Source organism: Mya arenaria, chromosome 17, assembly GCF_026914265.1.
Source record: "Mya arenaria isolate MELC-2E11 chromosome 17, ASM2691426v1".
Classification (NCBI taxonomy): Eukaryota; Metazoa; Mollusca; class Bivalvia; order Myida; family Myidae; genus Mya; species Mya arenaria.
Window position 1 is genome coordinate 24,810,864 of NC_069138.1, and position 26,677 is coordinate 24,837,540.

The following is a 26,677-nucleotide window of genomic DNA, read 5'->3' on the forward strand; positions in this document are numbered from 1 at the left end:
TGGCATATATTCATCTTTAATGTATTTTTGGTCAGTTAGTTCACATATAAGCAATAAAAAGGCAATATCCTTTCATATAATATAATACTACATGGGTTGACAGGCATCAACATTTAGCATTACTGACATTATAGCTGGGTTAAACGGCAAGCTTATTTGCATATCGGATATACAATTTAAAAAAGTGAAAAATTACTTAAACGATCTTCACAAATTATCGGTTATTTGTATACATTTATTGAAGAGGATTTCGTGACAAGAAATATAGTGGTGATCACCCAGGTCAATTTGGCAATCTTTGTTCAATTACGTCACTGCTTCTGCGCTTCTTTTCCAACTTAAAGCACCCAATTTCCGTCTTGAATAAACCCAATGTTGACCATCTCCTGCTGTGGTGCACGCTCCTCGTCCCGAACTTCATGACCTTGGCCTACATTATCTCTTTCATTCTGTGCCACATTGTTAACGTTCGCATTGATAACATTGTTTTCTTCAACATTGACTATGTTTCTTTTCCTGTCTGCAAGGGCAAATATGATCTTGTCCCAGAACAGAACATCATCCGTCTGTACATACGTGAATGTCTGTAAGCACCTCTTTAGCTCCTGGTCAATTAAGGGCTTGTACAATTCTTCCTTGATGACCATAATCAAGTGTCGTTTTTTCTCTGTTATACTTTGAGTAAACGCAGCTTTAAACTCATACTTGCACCAATGTGATTGCAAAAACTCGTTTGATAATATCAACACGGTATGATTACTCTCTCTCACCTTATCGACGATGTTATCAGCAATAGATCCACCTACAGGAAAGTCCCTATGGTGGATGCACAGCTTGAAACCAGGGCCATTATTCTCAATAGGGCGTTCCAAACGAGGCAGTAAAGTATTGAACACCCAAGCACCATCGTGTTCGCTGTATGCGATAAAGGCATCGTACAATTTGTTGCCATCTTTTATCACTTTTCGACATGGTAGGCTTATATGCAGGCGAGTAAAGGCCAGAATCATTAACTCTCTTCTATACTTGATCGCCAAAATGACCAGAACAGCTACACCTAGAACACAGCAGCTAAGAGCAATGATTGGACCTTCGTGGTAAATTATATCCAGTACATCACAAAAGTCCGCATGCAAAGAGGAGAGGGCTGTGTTCTGGAAACGCTCTGGCGTCGCACATTGCATCTCACCAAGGTATGAGTATTGTTTCATCAAATCACTCGTTTGATTGTGCACAGCTTCCACAAGATGTTTAAGTTTACAGTCACAGTGTAGAGGGTTGTGTCTCAGATCAACGAATACCGTGTTACTGTGAACCCCCAAAGCCTCAAAATCTTCATAAGTTATAGTGGTTATATTGTTATGTCTTAGATCCAAAACTCCGACACCATCGGCGAGTAAACCATTATCCGACAAGGTTGCGAAGTATTTTATTCTGTTGTAAGACATATCCAAATACATCATTTTAGGAAAATATCTCCGCCATTGCAAAACCATTGGAGAGAGTTGGGTTATTTTGGAATGTGACAAATTGTAGAACATCAGGGATGGGTAGCTCGATCGTTCTGTCATGAAGAATGTGTGGTGTTTCGACAAAGACCTTGAATGACTTTCGTCAATGTAGCGTAGCCTGTCGAATGAACACTGTCTTCTCTCAACCTTATAGTCTTGTCCAAACTTCGCAATTTTTCGTAACATTGTTCTCTGTTCTGCTGATATTTTCTTGACATTTGGCATTCGCATCCCATTCCCAAATCGATCAAACTGTGTTTTCCTTGATGATGATTTAACATGAGTTCCATCAGATTCGGAATCACCTTTTAAACTTAATAAACGAGGAGATCTATTCAGATTTACTAATGTATTTCGTTTTGGTATTTCAAACTTCTGCTGATTATTCCTTTTTACTAACTTCTCCAGTTGTTCACCACCACAATAGTAATGACTACTCATGTTTTTGTAGTTTTCAAACACATGTAAAAACTGCTCATTTTGTGTGAGTGTTACGCTATCTGTCACAATAAAGACATTCAAATTATCCGCTTCGCTGTGGGTCTTGTTGTACTCTGCTAGAAAGTCGACCAGCGTACAGTTATTAATCGCGATGCTCCACAAGTATCTAGCCCTCGCCGGCCAAGGCAAGGATACCGTCGCGTTTTGAGAAGAACAGTGTATTTCCAATGCAAAATTCAAAGAGCTGTTGGCACGCGCTGGTAACGTCATTTGCAATTTTGCGACCTCTTTGGTTGAAACCCATTCTCTGTACGACGCTAATGACCAATGATCGTTCGCTCCAAGGTCACATGACAAACGATATGACCACCTACTTGTAAAGTTTGATCCAATCATATATTCGTAATGAATTTTGCACAGATTCCGCCACTGCTCTGGTAGATCCACGTCACCATAGTTCACCAAAGTGTTCGTAGGTTTAATATTCGACCCAAGTGACACTTTAAACATGAATATCCAGATCACGTTGGAAAGCAGCCATCGCGATTTCAGCAATAATCTTACCATCATTTTGATATCAGGTGTACCACAAAACTTTCAACATTATATCTCAAAACAATATAAAATGAATACAAAATTGATCATCATATATGACCTTTATATAGTTGTGGAAATGATTTCCGCATATTAAGGGGAATTACGCTTAATTTCATCTCTGTTTTCACAGTATGTCTATATTAGTTTTGTCAGTCGAATAGAATGGTCACGTGGAACATGTCTACATAACAAACATAATGTCAAATTATATAACTATGATATCCTAAAAGTTGTAACACAATTGATTTGTCCGTTTTAAAGATTTCTTTCTACTTTTTTTCACATACACCTTTCTCAATAGAATAAGTGCTTAAATACCTTCGACACCCCGAGTTGTCAATCAAGGGAGATCACGTTAAACAAATGTCAGTGCATTAGGATAACATTTGAAAACAATTATCGTTTAAATTGCTTTAAAAATTGGACGCATTACCATTTATTTATTTTATTATACACTTTATGTAAGCATAATTATGATATTTCAGTAGATGATTCTCATTAGCATTATCTTTAAAAATAATATAGCTTCAACACAAAAAATATATACATTTAGTATATTAAAAGAACGTATGCAGTGAATAAAAATTACTGCGCGTCATGATGTCAGTAAACATCATCGCACGGTGACGCATTTTGGTGAAATATTCAAAAATGCGTTTTTCTTTGTCATTTTTTCACCAAAAGAGTTATTTAAGGTATGCTAGAAAAAAATATCAATCGTGTGTGTCCGGTCAGGATAGAAAAATCCGGACCGGAAGCACATGACAGATATATTTAATAATAGTGTTTTTTAAATTTAGGCTGAAGCCATACTATTGATTCAAAACATCATTTCCTTTTATACATGATAGATTGGATGGAAACAAATCAAAAGCACAAGTATCCAAACAAACAAGCTTATGAGTTAGCAATTAATTTGTAATCGCTGTTTATTTGTTGAAGGAGAATGCTCTGCATGTCAAACATATGTTCGTTTGATTGAAAATGATCAATTATACACGTTTTTGTCTCATAATGAAAATAACAGAACACATAATTGAGCTGATATTTGACTGCAAAGTTATCATTCAAGGACTTCATAAAACTCAAGCAAGCGTTAAATATACATTTCGTTTAGTTTAATTTAGTTTAAACATATTTATTTTACAACGATTGTGAAACAAGTTAGTACAACATTATATTAATCACTCTCGTTGGCACGATTTAACGCGAGAGTGTGGTCTTGTGTTGTGGGGGAAACCGGAGAACCCGGAGAAAACCCACTTGTCCGGCTTGGTGACCATATATATTACGTTAAGCATTTCAATACATTGACATAATGTATCTACATGTAGGATAAAGTCCATTAAACTTAAAGACTGATTACTAATATTATACAATTATTTACTTAAATCCTAAATAATGATTTTGCAATCAAGTTACATTTTTACAGCTAATAAATAAATATTTTTTTAATTATATTATATATATTGACGTCATATGCTAAACTGTTTCCGGTCTTTAAACAGACAGGTCAATAATGTGTTTTTGAATTGCTTTTTCCAGCATTATTATGTAGTCATACGATAATCTGTTTCCGGTCTATAAAAAGACAGGTCAATATTGCGATTTATTTTGTCTACGAAATTACTTTTCGTCCAATCATGGACGGTTTATTTATAGATCATGTAATAAAAATGTTTATTGAGAATTTCATCAATAGTTTTATTTTGGTGTGAGATATTTAAGTTTCTTTTCTGAATTCTAAGGCAGACTTGATCCAAATAAAAGTTAATCGTGGTTCGGACTGCCTTATCTTAATCGAAACACCTCGGCCATTCAACAGATATCCGCAACAGATAAGACCTCGGAATTATTACGGGTCTTTAAAATAATAGTCCATCATGGCGGCGCCCATATTGAAAACGTGTTTATGTGTTTTCAACCGTCATTAGAGACATCATTAATGTTTAAGGGAGGATTAGTAGTGATATTATCACGGTCTTGAAAGTTCATTTTCCAATTCTGTTTTACTTATTCAACGAATGTAAACATTGCTTGCGTAATCGAATGGGTCTACTGAGCGTAATGGTAATTGAGTTAACTTCGACGGCGGCCTCATCAGATTTTCGTATGTCTTGAAGCCTATTTACGAGATCTATCCCGAAGCTCGCCGGAGATGACCGAGTGAGTTGTACAAAAACGAGTGTGTCTTATATGTGTAGCAAGTGTGAGTAAACACCAAGATTACTTTTTAGAAAAAAACGCTTGTCTACCGCCCCCCCCCCCCTCCCACCACTCCCAAGCATTTTTTTATCTGAAAGTCACTGTGACCTTGACCTACTGACCTCAAAATCAACAGGGGGATTATACTAATCATGACCAATATGAAGTTCCTGGGTGCAAGCAATACTTGGCCAAAATGTCAACTCGACGAAATTGTGTTGAACGATGACAGGTTGAAATTTTGGCCAAGGATTGCATCATTAAATTACAAGCAAATCTAAAATATTTCACACGTGTAGAACAAAGAAGTATGATAGTCTTTTATAGGCTGAGAAATATTTTCAAATATTTTCTGTAAAAAAGTTATTTACAAATTAAAGTCACGTACTTTATTGTTAGCATCGGTTGTGACCCGTGGTGACTCAAGTGAGAACCCCTTTAAGTCACGTGAATCCTCACCTTGACTTCTTTACAGTATTCGATTTGCGAGCAATTTTAGATAGTTCTTCTTTACCATTTCAAACTTTGTTGTTATTGCTTCAATCTGGTTTGAAAAATGATAACCTCAAGTTTCGTCGAGCTTTACTTTTTCGTAGAAATGCCGTCTTTTTCAATCGTCGTACATGCCAACCAAAACGTTCTAAAATAAATTGCACCATGGATGTGCCATAGTAGCCAGTTGTTCGTTCATTTGTTATTAATACTTTAAAATGACGAAAATCGCTAAATTATATTCTTTAATTTGTATTTTGCCAAGTTTGTGTTGTTTGAATTTTTTGCTGAAACAAAATTGAAATTTAACAACCCGTCAAGTAACGGTTAGAAAGAAAATTTAACGATAGCCAGGTTTAGAGAGCGTACGAACAACTGGACACCGGCACCATAGTTTTGTATGTTTCTATATGTTGAAGTCCTGTAAATATTTTAATTCACGTTTTCTTAATCACATATACCTTTGTCTCTATGAATTTAACCTGATCTTTATTCTTAAATCGTTCTTAATTGTAATATGTTAAGGTAGTTTTTCTAAAATGATTTAATTTGACACAGAATAAAGTAGAATTGGCTATTGTCACCTTAAAGCTGCAATCTTACAGATTGGACGTTTTGACAATAATTATTTCTTTGTGTCTTGGAACGAGCCATTTTTTTCGAAGACGCATGGAACGATGCAGTCACATAAGACTGCTGACAAAAATCAGATGGCAGGTTTTCATGTTCGATAGTTGATGTGTTATTTTCTTAAAGCGTTAGTAACGCTATTAGCCATAACACATTAATTTTCGAACGGAAATATAAAAATTTGCGATATGATCTTTTGTCAGCAGTCTTATATCAGTGGTTGTTCGATATTTTATAAACGCAAATGAACGGCTCATTCTAAAACAAAAGTAGAAACAATTGCCAAAACGGTAAATCTGTGAGAGTGCAGCTTTAAACAGTGGCGCCAAATCTTGTGATTCGGAGAAAATGAAAAAAAATATACACATATTATTTTCATAAATTTTGTGCTTTATGTATGAATTAGTACAAAAAATGTCATTATGTATGTACCATCTGCAGATATTATCTTTTCTTAAAGGTACACGCTGATGTTTTGGAAAAAAAATTGTACGACGAAATAGAGTATGACAAATCATTAGGAGTGTTAAAACTAAGACGGCACCAAAAGCTTGAACCCTTCAGCAAATGGTGATAGTGTAAGCCACGAAAATCCCCAATCATCTACAGAAATACAATGTCCGGTAAGCGCAGTGGTAAGTGCAGTCTGCGCCTTGACTAGGCAAGAACCGTTCGTCCTGGGCATAAGTGAGTTTGGTTTGTGGTCGGCTAGCTGGACAAGTGTATTTTCCCCCGATTATTCCCCCCCACCCCGCACACACTAAACATAATGCTACAGTACCTGTTTTAAAATAGATAAGTTTAAACAAATTATTGTTAGAAATACTAACTATTTGTACTTATACTGTATATGTTCGACACAAAAACGGTATGATTTAAAAATTGTAAAGGACCGTAAAACGTGAATATGTATACAGTAACCACTTCACAAATCTCATGCCGAGTTATCCATGACTGATGCCTTCTACTAAACACACCTTATTTCTAGAAACTAAGTCGCCCATATACCAAACAATGTGATTCCGAGATTAATCACCTTCCATGCATGAAACAGATCTCATTCCGAGATAAAAAAAAAACGCTTTTTGTGGACACAAGCATATACCAAAACATTATCATAAATATGAAAAATTGCATAGATCTACATTCAAATATAACTGAAGAGCAAAATGATATACCAAACACTATGCAGGTTGTTCAGAAGTTTGTTAAAGTTAACAACGTTGTTAACGCTATCGTTGTTAACTTTCGAATCATAACTGCTCTGAAAATTAATGGATACACTTGTGGGCTGCATTTCTGACGAGAGTCCGTGAGTCGCCTCGCGCGAGACAAATTTCTCTGGGATAACAGTCACGGCGCCTCCCGCGCCACAAATTAAAGTTAAAAGTTATTAAAAATTACCATTGATGTGATTTCTACTTCCTTTAGACTGAAGAAATATTTCATTTCACTCGTAATTTTCAACGCACAAACTACATCTTCATGTCATATAACTACGCAATAGCACAGTCCTATAAACTTGGTCCGTGGCAATATTACATTAAAACTTGGACCAGATTAAAATCAGATAATGAAAAAATAAAACTCCGATAATTAGGCAAGTATAATGTTTGTTTATTATATGCTGCCTATGTTTTAATGCGTTACCTTCTTTAAATAAAGTTATTATTATTATTATTATTATTATTATTATTATTATATGAGGAGATATTAATAGGATCCTCATCTGTGATAACACGTGCACAGACGCCGGCTTTTTTCAATCCATGGATATGTTTTTAATGACGCGATCTAACTGACTGAAGGTAAACAACCGTGAAAAGATACTGATCAATTTCTTTTAGGATTGTCTCTCTTCATGCATTGCCGTTGCCTGTGGGTGTCGGTTCAAAAAGGCCCAGTAGGCCCGGTCCAGAAAGGCCTGTTCCAGAAAGGCCTACTTTTAAATCAAAGGAAACACCTGTATTGTGTTTGAGGGTGTTGTACTTTGATAGGATTAGCGATATTTGTCTTTAATGAGGTGATAATTATCGTTTCACATTATCAGTTGCGGTATGTCTTTGATATTTCACGGTTAGTAGTGTTAGGCAGAAGAAGTGTGATAAAGATATATTCATACTATGTAACACATCTTTAATAATATAATCAAAATAGAGTAAATCAAGTTCAAATGTATAAATTAAAGAACTATGTTCCAGATGATTTTATTAGTCCAACATATGTCTTTGGTTATGAGTTTTCCGTGCATATTGTGTTCCAAGGAAGTAAGGCCGCGTCAGCATCCTTGGGAATGTGATACCTGCCATCGCTGGCAACAGGTAAGACTTTGAGATAATACATATTGAAAAACCTGATGGACAACTGATGAGGAATTTGAGAAGTGGTGGATCAATTTTATTTTTTAAGTAAGCTAAGAACTTGTATATTGGAAGTAAGAATATTGCAGTAAACGGCTTAATATACAGGCTTTAACGGTATACGTCTTTTATAAATTGCCAATATATGTATAACTGAACAAGTATATTGCGTTACCCAATGTATTTATGAACCATGTAAAAAATCACTATTCACTTCAATGTAGATATATCATGAAAAGACGTATGTAATGTAGAGAAATATTACAGTGTCCTGTATTTGGTATTGTTTATTGTGTAATATGTGCAATATTTATCCTGTTAATCGGGACTATCTGGTCTTTAAATATTTGATTTATTTGAATGTATGTTATGTATTTGAGCCTCTGAAATGTATTGTCTTTATCAATTACCTCAATTATTTCATGTTGTGCATGAATTTGAGTGAATAAATGTGATGACTTGACTTGACTATTGGGTGTTTATTTTATGTCCCTATGACATGTATGCCATAGGGTCCATTGACACGCATTTCACACATTTCAGTAAAGGTGTTAATATTTGACCGGATGGCATTTAGCTGTCACCTTGGAGATATGTGGTAAGTAATACACAAAGCATGTTTTAGAAAATAGCAATTTTGATAATGTATTTTAACCTCGTGTTTTCAATTCACGAAAATGTTTTATTCAGGAATTTCCCTTGCTGCGTATCGGGAGGCGACAAAGAATGAGGCGGGGTTGACGTTTGTGTGCCGTCCGTGTCTGCAGCCATCCACTATGGTTAAACAATATTTAAATCCTTCATTGTATTAAATCAAAGGCAAATTTGCAGTTAATAATGATTTTAATCAAAGTATATTTTCTATATTTCCAGGGTGGCACAACCGTCTTAACCAGAAAGCCGGAGGGAGTGAACTGGGATTCTACAGGCTCGTGCCAGTTCTTCGCAGAGAGGCCGAGCTCTTGCAGATGTCTGTAGAGTCGGAGGACTTGGAGAGAGGAGGCAACGTCCGTTGTCTGCGTCAAGACAACACCATAAGGACGCTCGCAGACGAGTACTTGAATGGAGACATGAGGAATTCTGAATATCTTGGAAGGATTGGAGATGTATATCGTCTGCGTATGTGATTTGCTGCCACATCTCTCAGTCAGCAATCCTGATTCATTGTTGCATTGTTGAACACATTAACCTTGTGAAAAATGCATTATTATGTCTGTCAATAAAAAATGTCACGCCGTTTGATTTGTTCTGTACCCACTGAAAATGGTGCAATTCCGAATTCCTGAAATGATTTAAAATATCATTTAAGACATTATGCCATTTTTAATAAATATTCACTTCTATATATCTAAGATAACGTCAGTTATCAAAGATAAAAGATCAAACTGGGCCTTTCTGGACCGGGCCTTTCTGAAAGAGGGCCTTTTTGACCCGCATTCCTTCTGTGTTACCTCCCCTTTTCCTGGTATTTTTTAACCTTTGACCTTTACCTCAGTCGAACGCATACGATAAAATTTATAACGAAAAGTAAATCTTGTACCTGAATAAACAAATGCAAAAAAAAAACTGGTGTCTTAAATGCGGTGTTAATTCAAAATGTTCTTGTATATATATGTATTTACATTCGTCGGAAGTCAAACTGCGTTGCTGAGAAAGAAAATGTAAAAAAGTGCATGCTGGGAATTTAAACGTACCATAACGACTGAGGTAAAGTAGGTCAACATTGGATTGCGTGCACAGCTCGATACGTCATAACAAGTCTTTCATTTGCGTGTGTTGTTTATGCTGCTGATCTTTCCCTGCCATGGATGACAATGCCATGGGTAAGTGCTAATATGTAGGATTGGTTTTCATAACTCAAGTCTATCGTGTTTTCATGCAGAATCCACGTGTTATATGGTGTGTTTTGTACACAAAATCTGCCCGGGCGGTGGCCATTTTGTTTTGATTTCCTCAGTGGTTTCGAGTAATTAAACGATGTGTTTATTAATTTATTTTGCTTTTATGTGGTGCTAGATTAAATGTATAAGTCATTTTTTTCAATAAGCTCCACGAAGATGATCTGTAACTCGTACATTCGCTTCAATATTTCATACGCAATTCTGACCCCTGTATGAACCACAACTTGAACTTTTGAACTCAATTTAACCGACAAGCAAAATCAGATACAGCAGAATTAATATCTTAATTTCTTACTTTAGAATGCATTTGTTTAATTCTTCATATATAGATATATTTTACTACATCGTTGGTGCATAACCTGGTTGTTCTCTTTATAAAAGTGCTCTAAAGTTTGTTAACCTTTTATTTATTTGTGTGGTGTCAGTGACCAGAAGTGCATTGCCTCTTGCAATGATGTCATCTAAGATCTATATACAGACACATTGGTTGGTGTAGTTTTATTCTCGGAACGCCATCCTGTTTGTCCAATGTGATATTGATTGTGTGGCTTCACATGTCACAGTAATAATATATTGCTTTTGGATATTTTGTCTTATTAACCCTTTACTTCATAGATACGCAATTTTACTTATCTATCCATAGCTTCATAGATACGGATCTTAACGTTTTATCCATAGCTTCATAGATACGTAATCCTACGTATTCGTAATGTAGGGGCATTTATTTTCATACCTGATGCTTGTTTATGCGCTATAAATTCATATTCATAAAGTATAAACATCGATAAATACAATGCACTAAAAAAAACACTATGTTACTATTTAAAGAATTTCGGAAAATCGCGAAATAAGGTCACTGGTATCAAAGATGCGTAAAACGTTGACTGCGCAGGTTTGTGGGCATTTCTGTCTCGTTTTCCTCGTGGAAATTTACACAATACTGCAAGTTATAATTAACTACCAATAATACAACTATATTTTATTGATCACGCGCCTGACGTCACAGGTCATGGTTCGAAAACGTGTCAAAATGTCGGCCATGTTGGATAAACAAAAAATCATCTGGCTTGTATAAACAAAGGCCATAAATCATTATATGGGACATATGTGTCACTTCTGTTTCGCTAATCCGGTCATAAAAATGCGCATCTGCTTCTACAAATTGAAAGTAAGTACAAATGTGTTATACAATAATGACTATCCCTATTGTTAAACTTTGACATGACCCAATTTAACATCGATCAGCTGTTGAAACACGTGTTTTCGAATACACAAGAATGCAATGTAGAGCTAATTTCTGCCCTTGTTAACTTCAGTTTAAAACAACATTCCTGAATAATGTCATTTATATTTCAGTGTTTGTCTGACGAATCGGAACATTCTGGCTTCAATTAAAATGAGTTTGAGACATTGAGTACGACGTCGAGAATTCAGACCTCGGCGTCACGCACACAAGGATACGAGAAATGAGGATTTTTAAAATCAAACCCAAATGACAATACATGGACATGCAATAAACGATATAAATTTAGTAAACAATAACATGCAGGCCTCATTTAGTAGTTGAATAATAACTTTATTTGTTCATTGTAGTGTTAAATAACCGAAAGTTATACGTACTGTGACTGTTGATCAACTTTTTTTTTCTTCTGTATCATATATATAAATATACCGTGCTTCTTTGTTGTGAACTATTTTTTAATTCTGTCCATCTTTGTTTCAATTCAGGTTGCATTAAATGAATTATAAAAATATGTTGTTTATATAATATTTCGTGTTGTGTTTGATTAATAAAAGTGTAATAAAAATTAATTTTCATCAAATTTGACATATTTTTCTGTTTGTTTATGAATATCATGCGGAAATAATTTAGATAACAAAATAAAATTTATATGACTGGATTGGAAATTTAATTCTCTATAAACTTTACATTGATGACTTATTGATTAAACCAAAAGAAATACTAAGAAAATAGGTTTGTAATACATTAGGGTTAAAATTCCAATAATATCAATAATCTCCTATGAAGTAGGGGTACTGATATGAACTGATAAGCCATGAACTGGCAGCCTGAAATGGCTTAGGTTTACATGAAGTAAAGGGTTAAATACACTTTGATAGACATAGTGTGTCTGCATTTTCAGTATTATGTAAGCTATTTACTTACTTTTTGGTCTGTTGTAATTTTTTATAAACTGAAGTGATAAAGTTAAACATTTAAACATCGAGATGATCTTGATGAATTTCGGATAAAATGTGATGACATTACAATATAAACAACATATTCAAGACCAGTACATGTGTGTTCCACTGGATTTGTTTCCATTTTGATTGAAATTGACAGCACAAGCCTGAAATTCAATGGGACTGTTGTTCATATAAAACAACAATAACAAAAATAGTTGGAATTACTAACAAATTATTTTGAAAGATTAATTTAGAGTATTTACATTAAAATGTCGAAACATATTAACGTTTTAAGCATTTGGCCAAGATATAAAATCAGCTGATTTTGAGTTTATTATAAGTTTGCTGTTTTCATTTTTAGATTCACTAGACAGTGGTGTGAGTAGTGGACCGGGTATGTCTATGGGTATGGATTTGGGTGGCATGGGAATGACGAGCCCCATCTCCTCTGTCGGCTCTGTTTCACCTTTGACCTCTCCTGATATCAAACCTGACATATCGGCGCTCTCTGTCACCTCACCGCCTGGCCAGTACTTCAGCTATGGAATGCACCCCGGGATGGCCAACTCAACTGGTGCGGGTTCCATACACTCGCCTCCTCTACATTCACCCTCCTCCTCCGTCACATCACCCTCCATGATGTCAATAGGGTCCCCTGGGTCTGTAGGATCACCCCCAAACCCACACATGCCCCACACTACTCTAAGTAACAAACACATCTGTGCGATATGTGGGGACAGAGCATCTGGAAAACACTATGGGGTATACAGGTACAGTTTTGAATTGCTTATTATACATGTACATAATTATGTTTTTTATAACAAACAGATATAAAATATATAATGGTTTGTTTTCATTCATTTATTATCCATTCTATTTCATTGTCCCTTGACTATGACATTTTGTGACGTGACAATTGTGAACTTAAAACCTTAAAAACGCTATTAAACTTAAGTTGATTATCTCAATTGTCTTATTATCTCAAATTTTGCAATTATGTAATAGATAGATGCAGCTAATACATAATACATAGAAATGTATATAACAATTTGTTCGGAGTTCAATGATGTCAATCAGTTATTTATCATAATATATGTGCAAAGTATGTAAATGTATTCATTTATCAATTTGCACCTTTTCCCCCTTCAGTTGTGAGGGTTGTAAGGGATTCTTCAAGCGTACAGTAAGGAAGGACCTGACATACGCGTGTAGGGACGACAGAAACTGCATGATTGACAAACGCCAGAGGAACCGATGTCAGTACTGCAGATATATGAAGTGTCTGAATATGGGCATGAAAAGAGAAGGTATGTACAGAAGGCATTCAGTGTTGTTGTTTTTTGGGGGTGGGGTACTGAAAATGTTGCTGAAGAAGGAAAAACCCTGTTTGTTGCTATTTGCTAAGTCTCTACAAAATTAAAATTTATGTTACAACATAGATCCAATTAAGAAATAAGCCATTTGTTCTGAAGGTTGAAGTAAAAATATGTTTCAGGTTATTCCAACAGTGTATATTTACCTCCTTCTGAAAAACAATAATTCAAGTTTGGAAAGAAATATTACATAATTAAACAAACCATCTCTGAAGTTTAATATGACCTGAAATGAGAAGAATTCTTATAATTTGAAGGTTTCAATAGTGTTTGCCATACCAATCCTTATTTTTCAGGCCTTTTCCCGAAACAAACCTTTTTCAGCCTTATGACTAAGATCCTTGAATGACTGAAACAGGCGTTAATACATCAGACTTTGATAAGAATGACCAGTTTGGTGCATAAGCTAATATGGCCTGTATGAGGTCAACAATCCTGATGAGTGTCTTGATAGCTGTCATGTTACTGATGTTCAATTTTTCAAAGAATTGTTGTCATAGCTTGGTCTTGTCGTGGGGTATTTTCCTGTTGGATTCTTGCATAACTTTGATCACCTTTCCCTTCACTCGTCTTCTTCTGGGAAATGGCGCTTTATTTACATGTACATGTTTACTAATGATTAGTAAACATGTACATGTGAATAAAGCGCCATTTCCCAGAAGGGAAAGGTGATAAAAGTTATAACAAATTTTTAGGCCGAAGATGAGAAAAATATGCCATTAGCATATTTTCACATATTAGGCCTAAAAAATTCACATCTTAGGCCTGAAAAATTGTTGGTTTGTTTCTGGTTACAGGCTGAAAAGATATTAGGGTCGGTAAATAGGTTGTTTTTGTGCACAGTAAACAGTTCCTTCTGGTTGAATTCATCCTTTTCATTTCAGGTGAGATTAATGTTCATATTTTGATATTAGACAGTAAATTCCTTTGGACTCTTTTGAATCACCAAAATTTAAAAAAAAAATGACAGTAAAAACACTGGCAGCTAGGTTATTCAAACCATACTAATTTTTTTGCCTTATGATTAAGCACCATTTTCTAGGAATTGTTCATTCACTTGGAGATATGCAAATGATAGAGGACATTCTAGAAAAAAAGACAATTAGCAGGCTTTCATATAGCTGTTTCCATGACAACTTCTTTTATATTAAGACCAAGTTTTAACTCTGAAATAAGGCATGTAGTACGAAATTAATTGCCTTATTATGTTATTTCTTATATTTCCATTGACATCTTAGAAATATTATTGTGACACAGTTATGGAAGCAGTTTAATTTTTCTCTCATTTTTAGGGATGGTCTTCTTTAAAATGACAAAAATAATGAAAAAGACATTTTTAGTTTGCGAAACTATGATACCAACTTACACATATAGGGCAGTAGAAGTAAATGTTATGACACCCATAACTGGAGATGTTGAAATATCGCAAGTGAATAAAGACATTCTTGAGGGTTGCGGGTTGGGTAACCAGGGCTTTTTCTGTAGTACCCATGGGTCCAACTATCAGACCCATTCCCAAAGCAAAATATATGATATTTTTCCCAATCTTCAGAAAAAAATCCTAATTAAACAAAAGCAAAAAAAACAAAACTTTTTTATGGAAGTCTTTTTACCTGTACTGGTTCATTCAGCATCCTAATTAACTATGTGTTATGTGATGTAAAGTTTTGGAAATAATTGAAATCAGAAATTATTAATATTCATCACATTCAGAGATCAGTATGAAATATTATGTGTCATGATTTATTGCAATAGAGATTTATACCCCAAGGATTGATATTTCAGCCATTTGAGGTCTTTTGAAAGGGAAAAGAAACTAATATAAAAAAATTCCTAATTCTCAAGAGACTGAAAAACTTGTTCTTTTAACTGTAAAATTTCCTATTTAGGAATATTCGTGACTCAAAATTTCCCAAAATGTCTAGGGTCTTTTCCCAAAATTGGCAGAAAAAGCCCTGGGTAACTGTTCCATATCATTTGGTCAGGGACAATGTTCAACAAGTAGCATACATTGTAAGTGAGAAGCATTGTAGTTGATTTACATTGTTGTTATAGAATGGCTACACCCATTTTTCTTGCTATTGTTAAGATACGGCAGTTAATATGTAGACGAAAACAAGGAAAACACCCTTTCATTACTCATTGTATAGAAAGTGCTTGGTGTATGCTAATGTACATTTACATTATTGACCTGAATTTCTAATGAAATCAGAGATTGTTTTATTGCTATGATGCATATACTGCCTAAAGGACATTCTCTATATAATGCAACTTTTGTTTTCCCTGCTTAAGACTGTTTTGTGCTAAGACATCATTACAGATAAAGATAAATTTGTTACCAAATGGATGCATTTGCATTAACTTATTATAATTTTATGATATTTTCTGAATAAATAAGCAATGGTTTTAAAAAAAATACAATTTATATAAAATACTCTTTTAAGCATGACACTGAATTACATGTCACACGGAAATCAGCCCAGTTTACCCAAATATACATAATATATTCAAAGTTTTCTAACTGCATCATTATGTGACATACGGATATGTGTCTAAAAATCATTCTTTCAATTGTTACTCATAGAATAAATGTAAACACATCTATATTGAATTATAAATGGCAGCTGCATCATACATGTATATTGAACTCCCCATTTGATCCAGCTGTTGCTTGAAACTGTCAAGCCTTGGTTTCTTTGCAGGTGGTGATGTCTAAGTTCTTGGGGGTAAAAACTGTTAAAGATAATTATGCAAATGAAACTGGGCACACATGTTGCCAAAGACAATACTCACATGCATAGCAAAGCCTATGTCTTTGTTTATCTGAAACAAGAAATTAGCATTGGCTCCTTGGAGCTCAGCTGTTTTGTTTATCGAAGATGACTTTTTTGAAACCTAGATAGAACTCAATAAAAAAAATAAACCAAAGCCTTTCTTTTAACAAAAGGGTTCATTAAATTCATCGACCAGTAATGTATCTAAAAAGTTATATGTAAATGACTTAGTCTTTTAAGCAGTGTGATTGTCTATCCTTAATTCTAAATACAAGTGTCTTAGTTTTTAAAACTGGGTGATAGTCTGTTATCAGTTCTAATAAGCCCTAAATGCAAGTGGTTTAGACAGGGTGATAGTCTGTTATCAGTTCTAATAAGCCCTAAATGCAAGTGGTTAAGACAGGGTGATAGTCTGTTATCAGTTCTAATAAATCCTATAAGCAAGTGGTTAAGGCAGGGTGATGATTTATTTCTGGTAACAGCATGAAATGTCGATGCATCACAGCATGCATCTCTTCTTCCTCAGCGGTGCAAGAGGAGCGGCAGCGCAACAAGGAGAAGGGTGAGGCGGACAACGACTCCTCCGTCAACGCAAACGCGGACATGCCTGTGGAGAAAATACTCGATGCTGAGCTTGCTGTGGAGCCAAAAACAGACACCTACATTGACGCACAGGTCAGTAAACTGGAGTCCCTCACTCAATTTTGTATTGTGTACTTACTTGCATCCTAGGGACCCCCAAATAATCTTACATTGTACTTTGAGTGAAAAACAATATACTTGAACCCATATTAATGGACCCCAAAATTTTCATACATGAGAGTATCATGACTCATAGCTGATAAATCCTTTAGAAAATAATGAGACTGTAAAAAATTAACAATGTTCAATAAGTATGATAGCAACATTAGTTGTGACTTTTTAGTGCGTGTTTTTTAAATAATTTTATAAATGAACATGTATCATAAAAAATATTTGTAAAAACATGTCTTAAACAATTAACAATCTTATTTACAATGATGAAATCAAGTATTGTTTCATTTTTGCTTACAGAAAGACGCTGTGACGAATATCTGCCAGGCAGCAGATAAGCAGTTGTTTACACTGGTTGAGTGGGCAAAACGTATCCCACATTTCACAGAACTGCCCCTCGACGACCAGGTTATACTGCTACGTGCAGGTAAACAAAAAGTACAGTCTGTCAAACAATCAGTAGTCAAAGAGTCTGAAACTGCTTAAAAATGATAATTTTGGACCTTAAATAAATGAAAAAATAAAAACCCTTGGTCCCAATTACAGGAAGAAACCATCCAAGAGAATATAAAAAGTGACTATAGTTTTTGTTCTGCACATTGAATTAAGATTTAGAATTTTTACTTTTCTTCCAGGCTGCTCACTGTTATCAATTTGTCAGTATTGCTTAACTTTTTTTACTAGAATTTGATGTTTCTTAGGGGCTATCAGCCATGATTTTATTCAGATCTGCTATTTTATAAGTTGTGATGGCCAAGTGGTAAGGGTATCAGACTCTGGATCAGAGGCTCCTTATTTTGATTTCCTTCCTTTCTGTGATAAATTGTTAACATCAAGTAGGAATTGCAAACCCCTGAAAATCAATAGTAAAAACTGGTCTGATTTTGATTCCAACGATACCATGACCTTTTTACCTTAAGGCTGGAATGAACTGCTGATAGCTGCGTTCTCTCACCGTTCCATCTCCGTAAAGGACGGGATTCTACTGGCAACAGGCCTACACGTTCATCGTAGCAGCGCGCACCAGGCCGGTGTTGGGACAATCTTCGACCGCGTACTCACAGAGCTTGTTTCCAAGATGCGGGAGATGAAGATGGACAAGACCGAGCTCGGCTGTCTGCGTTCAATTGTTCTCTTCAACCCAGGTGGGAAAAAACATGATTGTTAGGGTTTGCAGGTTGTTTTGCTACATTAACAAGAAATGTTCAATTCTTATTTCTTTGCCACAGGTTCAAGCAATTGTTATGTACATTCATTTTAATAATATATTTCATCTCTTTTTGGTCATGTCAGAAAATGTACTAAAAGGGCAAATGCAGAATGTAGTAACAAGGCCTGCTGAGTTATCATTTGCAGCTTGTGTACATGTAGATGTAGATATCTGGATATTGTGCCAACCTAGAAGATGTTAATTATAAAGTGTTTCAATTTTATTTCTGTTTATTAGATGCCAAGGGCTTAACGAGTGTACAAGAAGTGGAACAGCTACGAGAGAAAGTATATGCTTCACTGGAAGAGTACTGCAAAAATCGATACGTTGACGAGCCTGGCCGCTTCGCAAAGCTTCTTCTGCGCCTGCCTGCGCTAAGAAGCATCGGGCTCAAGTGCTTAGAACATTTATTCTTCTTCAAACTGATCGGAGATACTCCAATAGACACGTTCCTAATGGAGATGCTGGAGACGCCCAGTACTGCATCTTGATTGGATAAGGATGCCCAGTACTGTCTCATGATTGGCTGATTAAGCCCAGTACTGCCTCCTGATTGGCCCTCAGATGTGTGACTGTTGCACATTGAGATTGAGAAGGTTGATGTTTTTCTATTGTTTATGGGAGTTTGCTGTTGAAGGATAGCTGTAGTGGATGGAGTTCTCTTTTATTGACAGCTGAGATATTTTCATTTGAGGAAATCAACACGTTTAACCATTGTCCAAAATGACTTCTATTTCTTTCATGTATGTAATCAAGCCCTCAAAAAATCCTCATGTGGATGTTGTAGTCATTCACAAGTCTGTAATGTTTGGATTTGAGATGATGTGATCATGTTATAATGATTATGTTTGAATCACAGTCAAATTTTGTGATTTACTTGTTAAGTCAACTTACAAGGATAAGGATCATACATTTAAATTGAATAGTTATGGTCTAATTTTCCTAACCTTTTAATGCATAATTGTCATAAAATCAATTTCATGTGCTAAATATATTTACTGCAATGAACATGTATAGAAACACCGAAGAATTCTATATAAACTTATCCTATCACTAATTATAATGACAGCTTTGCTCATAAATCTCACTTGATATTAAAAACATAAAACTAATGCTTATATTCATGATATATAAACAGCTGTTCATGAAAACACTCGATGGTTTACTGCTGGATATTTTTTATTAATGAGACGTTGTCTGCGTAAACAAGTTCTGAAGAGGTAAAAATGACATCTTAAATATTGTACCCCATTAGCAGGTAATGGTTCTGCTTTTATTAAATTTTTTTTACAAAAACCTATCTAAATTTAACACAATGTTCAAAAAATACATTAACATCTAATAGCTCTTATATGTTCAATGTTTGATGATGATGCAAATGACTTCACAGGATTCATTCCTGCAGGCAAAGTCACATATAAATTGCTTAATAACATATATGAAGAGTTCAAATTAAGTAACTGTTTACGTTAAATTAATATAGCAGAGCAGTTTTGAAATAAAATTAAAATTTCTTATTCAGAAGCATATGTAAAATGTTGAAATTAGCTTTACATGTAATGATAAGCTTTTTTTTCTTCTTTAATTTTTGACTCATTTCATAATAATTTTTGACTCGTTTCATAACCACAGGAATGCCATTAACAATTTAAATACATTTAAAATCAATTAAATATCACTACGAGAGATTAATTGTAATTGATTAAAAAACGCAACAAAAATTAATTGTTATGTAACAATATATAACAGCCAATCTTGTTAACGTATGGAAGTGCTATGTTACATTTGATTTTAGAGGTTTTATTATTATAATTATAATGTTGTTTATTCTCTTATATGTATATACTTAAAACATGTTTTGTGTAGAAATGATATTTTAATGGAGAAGTTTGTTATATACATTTTACTGTTGTGATAAAAATTCTTGTTAACAAGTGTTACAAAGGCTTTTGTACATATATAATAAGAGTGTGTGATCATGAAACCTTGTGGCGTAAACGTACAGTGAATTACTTCTAGCTCACTGATTGGTTACATAAAAACCATAGGGGGCAGTATTGGTCAGGGGCTGTGAAAACAAATTTAAGTTTGATAATTATTTATTCTTGGTCATAATGAGATGTATTTTGCAAAAAAATAAGTAAGACTGGTCAGATTGCCCAAGAATGTAATATTTTTATTATGATATGTCATCAGCCGATTGCGGGTGTTTTTCTTTGTCTCCTAGGCAAAACAAGTACAGATGTGTTTAATCTTATAGAGCTATTGAAATAATTGAAACCTAAGAACTAAAAGGGGATTTCACTCACAAGGGATGTAACTCGACCCCCTAGTCCACGGCATAAAGTTCAAGCATTTTAACTTTCAGCTGTGGTTACCCTAGATTAAATGTACATAATATTATCCATTCAATTGTTTCACTCTCTCTGACCAATACTTCAATCTTAATGTAAATAGGAACATACCAATGATAACTTAGTATGGCATAAGCTTTTACTGGAATAGGATATTCTATATTACCTTGCCACAGAAAAAGCCATTACTCAATTTTCTGTGCATCCCCTGGATCAAATAAACTTGAAATGAGTGCAAACCATATATTCGACCTTATATAAGGCTGTAGATTGAGAATACAGTATGAAAGATATAGTGTGAATTTCATTTTTAAGCCTGTTTGTTGTTGTTTTTCTTAGTTGTCTTGTCGTCAGCATGGCGTTTTGAAAATTTTAGCCATAACTCAAAACATACAAATGAAATTTTGTTCACTTGTTGCTAGAGACAATACACATATGTATAGCAAATGCATGGACGCTCGCTATGCCATGCTCTGGTTTTGTCTTGCATCCAGAAAAATTGTGCTCAAGTATATTTACTTCAAAAGAATTCTAACAAATTATCTATAAAACTTTGTTTCATTATCAAAAGTAATGATCTCTCTTTTTGCTGTACATAAGCATTTGGTTATAGAATTTAATGATGTGTTGTCTTGCATTATTCTAGCATTTTCTTATCATGCATTGAATCATTTATCTTGTTTATCATATCTAAATCCTTGCAAAAATACATGGTTGATTTTAAGCACACTGCTGGCTATTTTATTAAATATCTAGGAGCGGTTTCATTTTTTCATGATACTTATCCTAAGAGCGACTTCTTTCCTTCTTGAGATTTATCCTTGGAGAAGTTTGGTTCTGACATGAAAAGGATTGTAATTCACTCCGATAATTAAGACCAACAGGCTCTTGGTGATCAAACAATATTATGCTGCATGTAGACAAATGAATTCAATGAAAAGGTATATTTTAACAGATAAATCCATTGATATTATTGTGAATTGTTGCAAGAAACATGGATAAAATTTGTTTCATTACTTTCATTGGAATATTGTTTCTTTTTCATGCCAAGCATGTATTTATGAGTAATAAATCGATTCGCGTCATGTCATTTTAGCCTGCATTCATTTGTTGTATCATTTTAAATTGAGAGTCCTATATATGCCATAATTATTGGCATTTTCCAGCTGCCTCTTAATGCAGACTGGCGTGTAAGATAGATTGATGACAGATCTCCAATACAATTCCAAGCAAATGACGATATATTTTCTTCTTGAAAAGGCAATAATACAAATGACATTAGTAAGAGAAGACCAAAATCATTAAGTTATATTTATGGCACCCTTTAACCAAGTTTTTGAGATAATACTAACTGTTATAGCATGTATTATTGGGTGTATTATTTCAATCACGATGGTTGCTGTTGACATAATTATTTTTGCTAAGTTGTTAAGGACAGCATTCAATAAAAAGCATGCATCTTCGCACAGTAGTTATATTTATAACTGTAACGCCTATTCTTCTTGTAACCATTCAGATATGGAATATTAATGTGTAGTCGAACATGAAGAAAATGCTCTCAAACATGGTGCATTGCTATTCACAATACTGTAATGTAGGGCCAGGTCCTTTTTCATGTGCTGTTATTTAAACAATGACACACACACATAGGTAAATTATTGCTTTTGGTTTTGATTTCTATGTCTGATCAATAATTTAAGGTGCTATATGAACACACTGCTTCATAAAACATAGGTTGAAGACATGAGAAAATTATTAAATTTTACCACAATGTGTTACACATAGTAATTCTAATGACAATGGGATTATATAGGCTTGAATTTGCATCCTTCAGTTGAAATAAGTTTTTGTCACTTAAGATTTGGTGTTTATTTTCATATGAATAGATGAGGTAACTCAAATCAAAACATTTTGAAGAGTGTTAAAATACATACAGTGGAACCTGGTTGGCTCGCACTCAGAAATTCAAGGCAAGCGGGAATGCTTGCCTTCAGTACAAAGAAATCGGTCCTTTACATCCATATTGAGCGAACGAGGAATTCAAGCCAAGTATGAGGTCAAGCCAACAGGGTTTGACTGTACTTTGGCACATTCATTTTAGCTTTTAATGTATCATTGTCATGGACCTGGCATGTAGGCTTTATATTGTGATTTTAACAAGCTGGTATAGTGTCATTGCACAAATAATAGTGTTGTTTAGAAATGTACATGTATATTTAGATTTGTGATCATCAATCAATCCTTAATAAATGCTTAAAGTACTGCTTTTTTGTCTTCTATTATTACAAACTGTGACTTCTAGGTTATCTCCCAAGGATTGTTTATAAGCTCCAACCCCCCACGTTTACATGTGTACACGTTTTTTTCAGCAACAAACATAACCATTGTGAGAACTGAAACTGCCATGTGATTGAAAAGCACTGGAATTTATTGATATTTTAAATTTGTTAATATTTATTATGCCCCCCTTTCAAGAAGAGGGGGCATATTGCTTTGCACATGTCGGTCTGTCAGTAGACCAAAGCTTGGTCCGAGTGATAACTGGACAATTCTTAGAGGTATCAAACTTAACATGAAGGTTGGGCCTGACCAGTAGATGACCCCTATTGATTTTTGCCAAATTTTTTGGGGATCATCAGGTCAAAGGTCAAGGTCACTGTGAACTTTAAAGGTAAAAGGTTGTCAAAGCTTGTCCGAGTGATAACTCAACAATGCCTAGACCTATGGTCAGCAAACTTGACATGGAGACCGGGCCTGACCGGTAGATGGCCCCGATTTTTTTATTATTTAATTATAAAGCCATTAAATGTTTACTTTCAAAGGTTTATCAAATTAATTTAAGTACAGTTTCAGTATTGAGGCACATAAGATAACATATTTTGTTTAAATATTTTATTTTGAATTTATCATGACAATTAAAAAACATCAAATCAAATTATTCATGTAATGCTTTTATATGTGCAAGGTATTATATGCTTCAATTCAGTACACAGGGGACAATTTTTTTCATATGGATAGCAAATATACCAGATTATAATTTTGTACAGGAAATAAGTACCCTAGTGGAATAGCTGGTTGTTAAGCTTCCTTTTCCAAAGAGATCACAAAGAAAATATGAAAACAAATGAATAAAAGACTGTTGAAAACATTAACACAATGAAGTCTAGGAAGCACAGAGAATGACTTAGGAAAGATCAAAAGTTGCAGAAAATGTATGACAGAGATCGAGATACTGAGAAAAAGAGCAGAATTTGCCAGGTATTGCTCAAACGCTAAGAAAGAGGACAAATAGATCCTATATGATTTACAAATAAAAGAAAAGAAGAAACTAAAGAAGAGGGGCAGAGAAGAAATAAAATGAAGCGAAATGAGAAAACAACAAAAGTCCAGAAAATGACAGACAGAATAAAAGGAGAAAGGTTAAAATGATATGGTATGAATACACACAGTTGAAGCAGCATCAGTTCAGAAAAAGCACAACATGCAAAACAACCCCTTCGGAGGGATTCCATGGCATGGGCCTCCACAATTAACTGTCTGGTAAAGAATGCCACACCAAAGTGAAGGTCTTAAAATAAGTAATGTTGTAGAAAATTACACAATTGGTGATGTCTGTCAGTCATAGTCATAGTCATAAGAAAAGTAGGCAAACTAACTAAATCAGGAAAAAAATAAAAAGGCAGCTAGTATAAACAAGCAATGCTAAGAATATGTGGAGTTGCAAGAAAAGTCTTTGACAATTTGAGCGCCTAAAAATGGACCAAAGTAAAACCATGTCAAAGCCAGGTGAATTTAAATCCTTGTGGAAACCAAAAGTTTAGAATTTTCTTGAATTTAATTCTTGAATAATGCCTAATAAAATAGATACTATTCTATTGAGTAGGATGCCAAAGGCAAAGAGGCATCTTTTAAATTTAGACATGTGAATTAAATTTAGACATGTTCACATAAGTGTTTAATGGTAACAGGTGCATTGAGACCTAAATCTTTATTCCACTCTGTGACATATTTTATTCCATTGTTTAGAAATTTAGTTTTGTAGGCTCTAATATAATCTTTCAAACATTTACAATATTGTTTCAAGCTTTACTGAAATTATTGTAAAAATGTTTACCAGGTAAAGTTAAATTACAAAAATAATTACATAATTAAAAAATATTACTTGCATTATGATTTGTGCCCGGTGCACCCTTTCCATTATTTAACTAAGTATTAAACATGTATGTATTCTAGTACTTCATATTACCATTGATGATATTTTCTTATTTTTAGACTCAATATGAAGTAATAAATGTTATATATGTGATTGTTTGCTGCAAGTTGTTCTCTTAGCTACTATTTTCCATTTGCATCATTACATGCTGTCGAATTTTGAGGAAATTGTGAAAAATGTGATACTGAAGAAATTTTGAGGAAAACACTCTATCATATACACAGAAATGTCTTAAGTTGATCACAAATCATTATTTTATTAACGTGAAAGTGAATAATAATGCATATTATATTGGCTTTCAATATGTGTCCCCTGTGCACCGAAAAATGGTTCAATTTTGAAATGAAAAATTTGACAATTGTAAGTTACAATACATTCTTGAAATTTGGTATGTGGTCTATAAAGATGCATAAGGTGAGGTTAATCTAGATTTTTCCCTTATTTGATTCTTGTTTTAATTACAGCAAAAACTTTGTGAGGTAACAATTTATTTTTGGTTTCAAATTTAGACAAAATGTGTTGATTTTTTTATTTTTTCTTAAACAACTGAGTTATTATGCACATGACTACACACAGGCACCAATTACTGATTATATAATTCAGAAAAATCATATGATTTATGCAAGGTTCTTGTCATAAGACACTTTTATAAATCAACCATATTGTAAGAAATGTTCGCAATATTTGGATTTAAGGTCAAAATTTTTTTTATTTGTATTTCCTGATACTTTCCCAAAGTTGTTTCTGTGTAATTTGAAGTATTTACTTTCATGTAAAATAGGTGACAATCATGAAAACTGGGTTTGAATTTTCAACCCCTATGTCACACTTTTGCCTCATTATTTTGAAAACCACCCAAATGGCTTATCTGTCCAACGAGGTCTTTCGTGGGCAGTTGTCATGTTCCTGTGACAGCTCTTGTTTTTATTGGATTGGTTTGCAAATACTATAAACCAGTGAACAGAATTTTCTTTTAAAGCAATGGTTACCACTACATACATAACTATATAAAAGCCGACGTTCCTTCATCCGTAAAACTTGTACAGTGAACCAATGAATCAGTATATCTCTGCATGTATATAAATATATACATTCGCAGTACGTTAGTAGTAAATTCAAAGATAATGAGTCATGTTTCGTATACACGATGTTGTTTAATAAATGACATAGTTTCGGTTTTCGTATCCCATGTATACGTTTACGAAAAATAGTAAAAAATGGGGGGAGCCTTATAGTTGTTTGAATAGTTAATACAGTAAGTACTGTTTAGACATAAGTTGACAGTTTGTGTACTTAATTCTGGTTTACCAACTGAATAACTAAAGAAAACTTGGCCACTTCATTCTTGTTATGGGAGTTTGTCATGACTAGTAGATAATCCCTATTGATTTTGAGATCAGTAGGTCAAAGGGCAAGGTCGCAGTGACCTTCATATGAAACACGAAATGTTTATGCTAAAACGGCTTCCGCTTAATAACTAAAGAACGCGTTTACCCAGGAACTTTATACTTGGTATGCCGGTTGGTCATGACCAGAAGATGACCCTTATTGATTCGGAGATTAAAAGGTCAAATGTCAAGTTGCGGTAACCTTGAGTAGGTTTCCTCTGAATAACTATAAAAATGTTTGGTTCCATAAACTTCATTATTGGTATATCATTGGTCATGACTAGTAGA

The 26,677-nt window shown here is 34.3% G+C and overlaps 2 protein-coding genes across 3 annotated transcripts; one reads left to right on the top strand and one right to left on the bottom strand.

Annotated features, from left to right (window-relative positions):
* Positions 1-221: 221 nt before the first annotated feature.
* Positions 222-2,596, bottom strand: LOC128222812 (toll-like receptor 2). The gene has a single exon (XM_052931937.1). It carries the CDS (start codon positions 2,520-2,522, stop codon positions 339-341), a length of 2,184 nt encoding a protein of 727 aa, XP_052787897.1. The 5' UTR covers positions 2,523-2,596; the 3' UTR covers positions 222-338.
* Positions 2,597-9,924: 7,328 nt separating this feature from the next.
* On the top strand, positions 9,925-23,050 carry LOC128222814 (retinoic acid receptor RXR-like). 2 transcript variants are annotated; one of them, XM_052931939.1, is made up of 7 exons: positions 9,925-10,059; positions 12,686-13,094; positions 13,474-13,631; positions 16,977-17,146; positions 17,525-17,651; positions 18,145-18,369; positions 18,672-23,050. In XM_052931939.1, exons 1-7 carry the CDS (start codon positions 10,041-10,043, stop codon positions 18,923-18,925), a joined length of 1,362 nt encoding a protein of 453 aa, XP_052787899.1. In that variant the 5' UTR covers positions 9,925-10,040; the 3' UTR covers positions 18,926-23,050. The 2 variants fall into 2 exon arrangements, with proteins under 2 accessions (XP_052787899.1, XP_052787900.1); XM_052931940.1 differs by having other exon boundaries at positions 16,998-17,146.
* Positions 23,051-26,677: the final 3,627 nt, after the last annotated feature.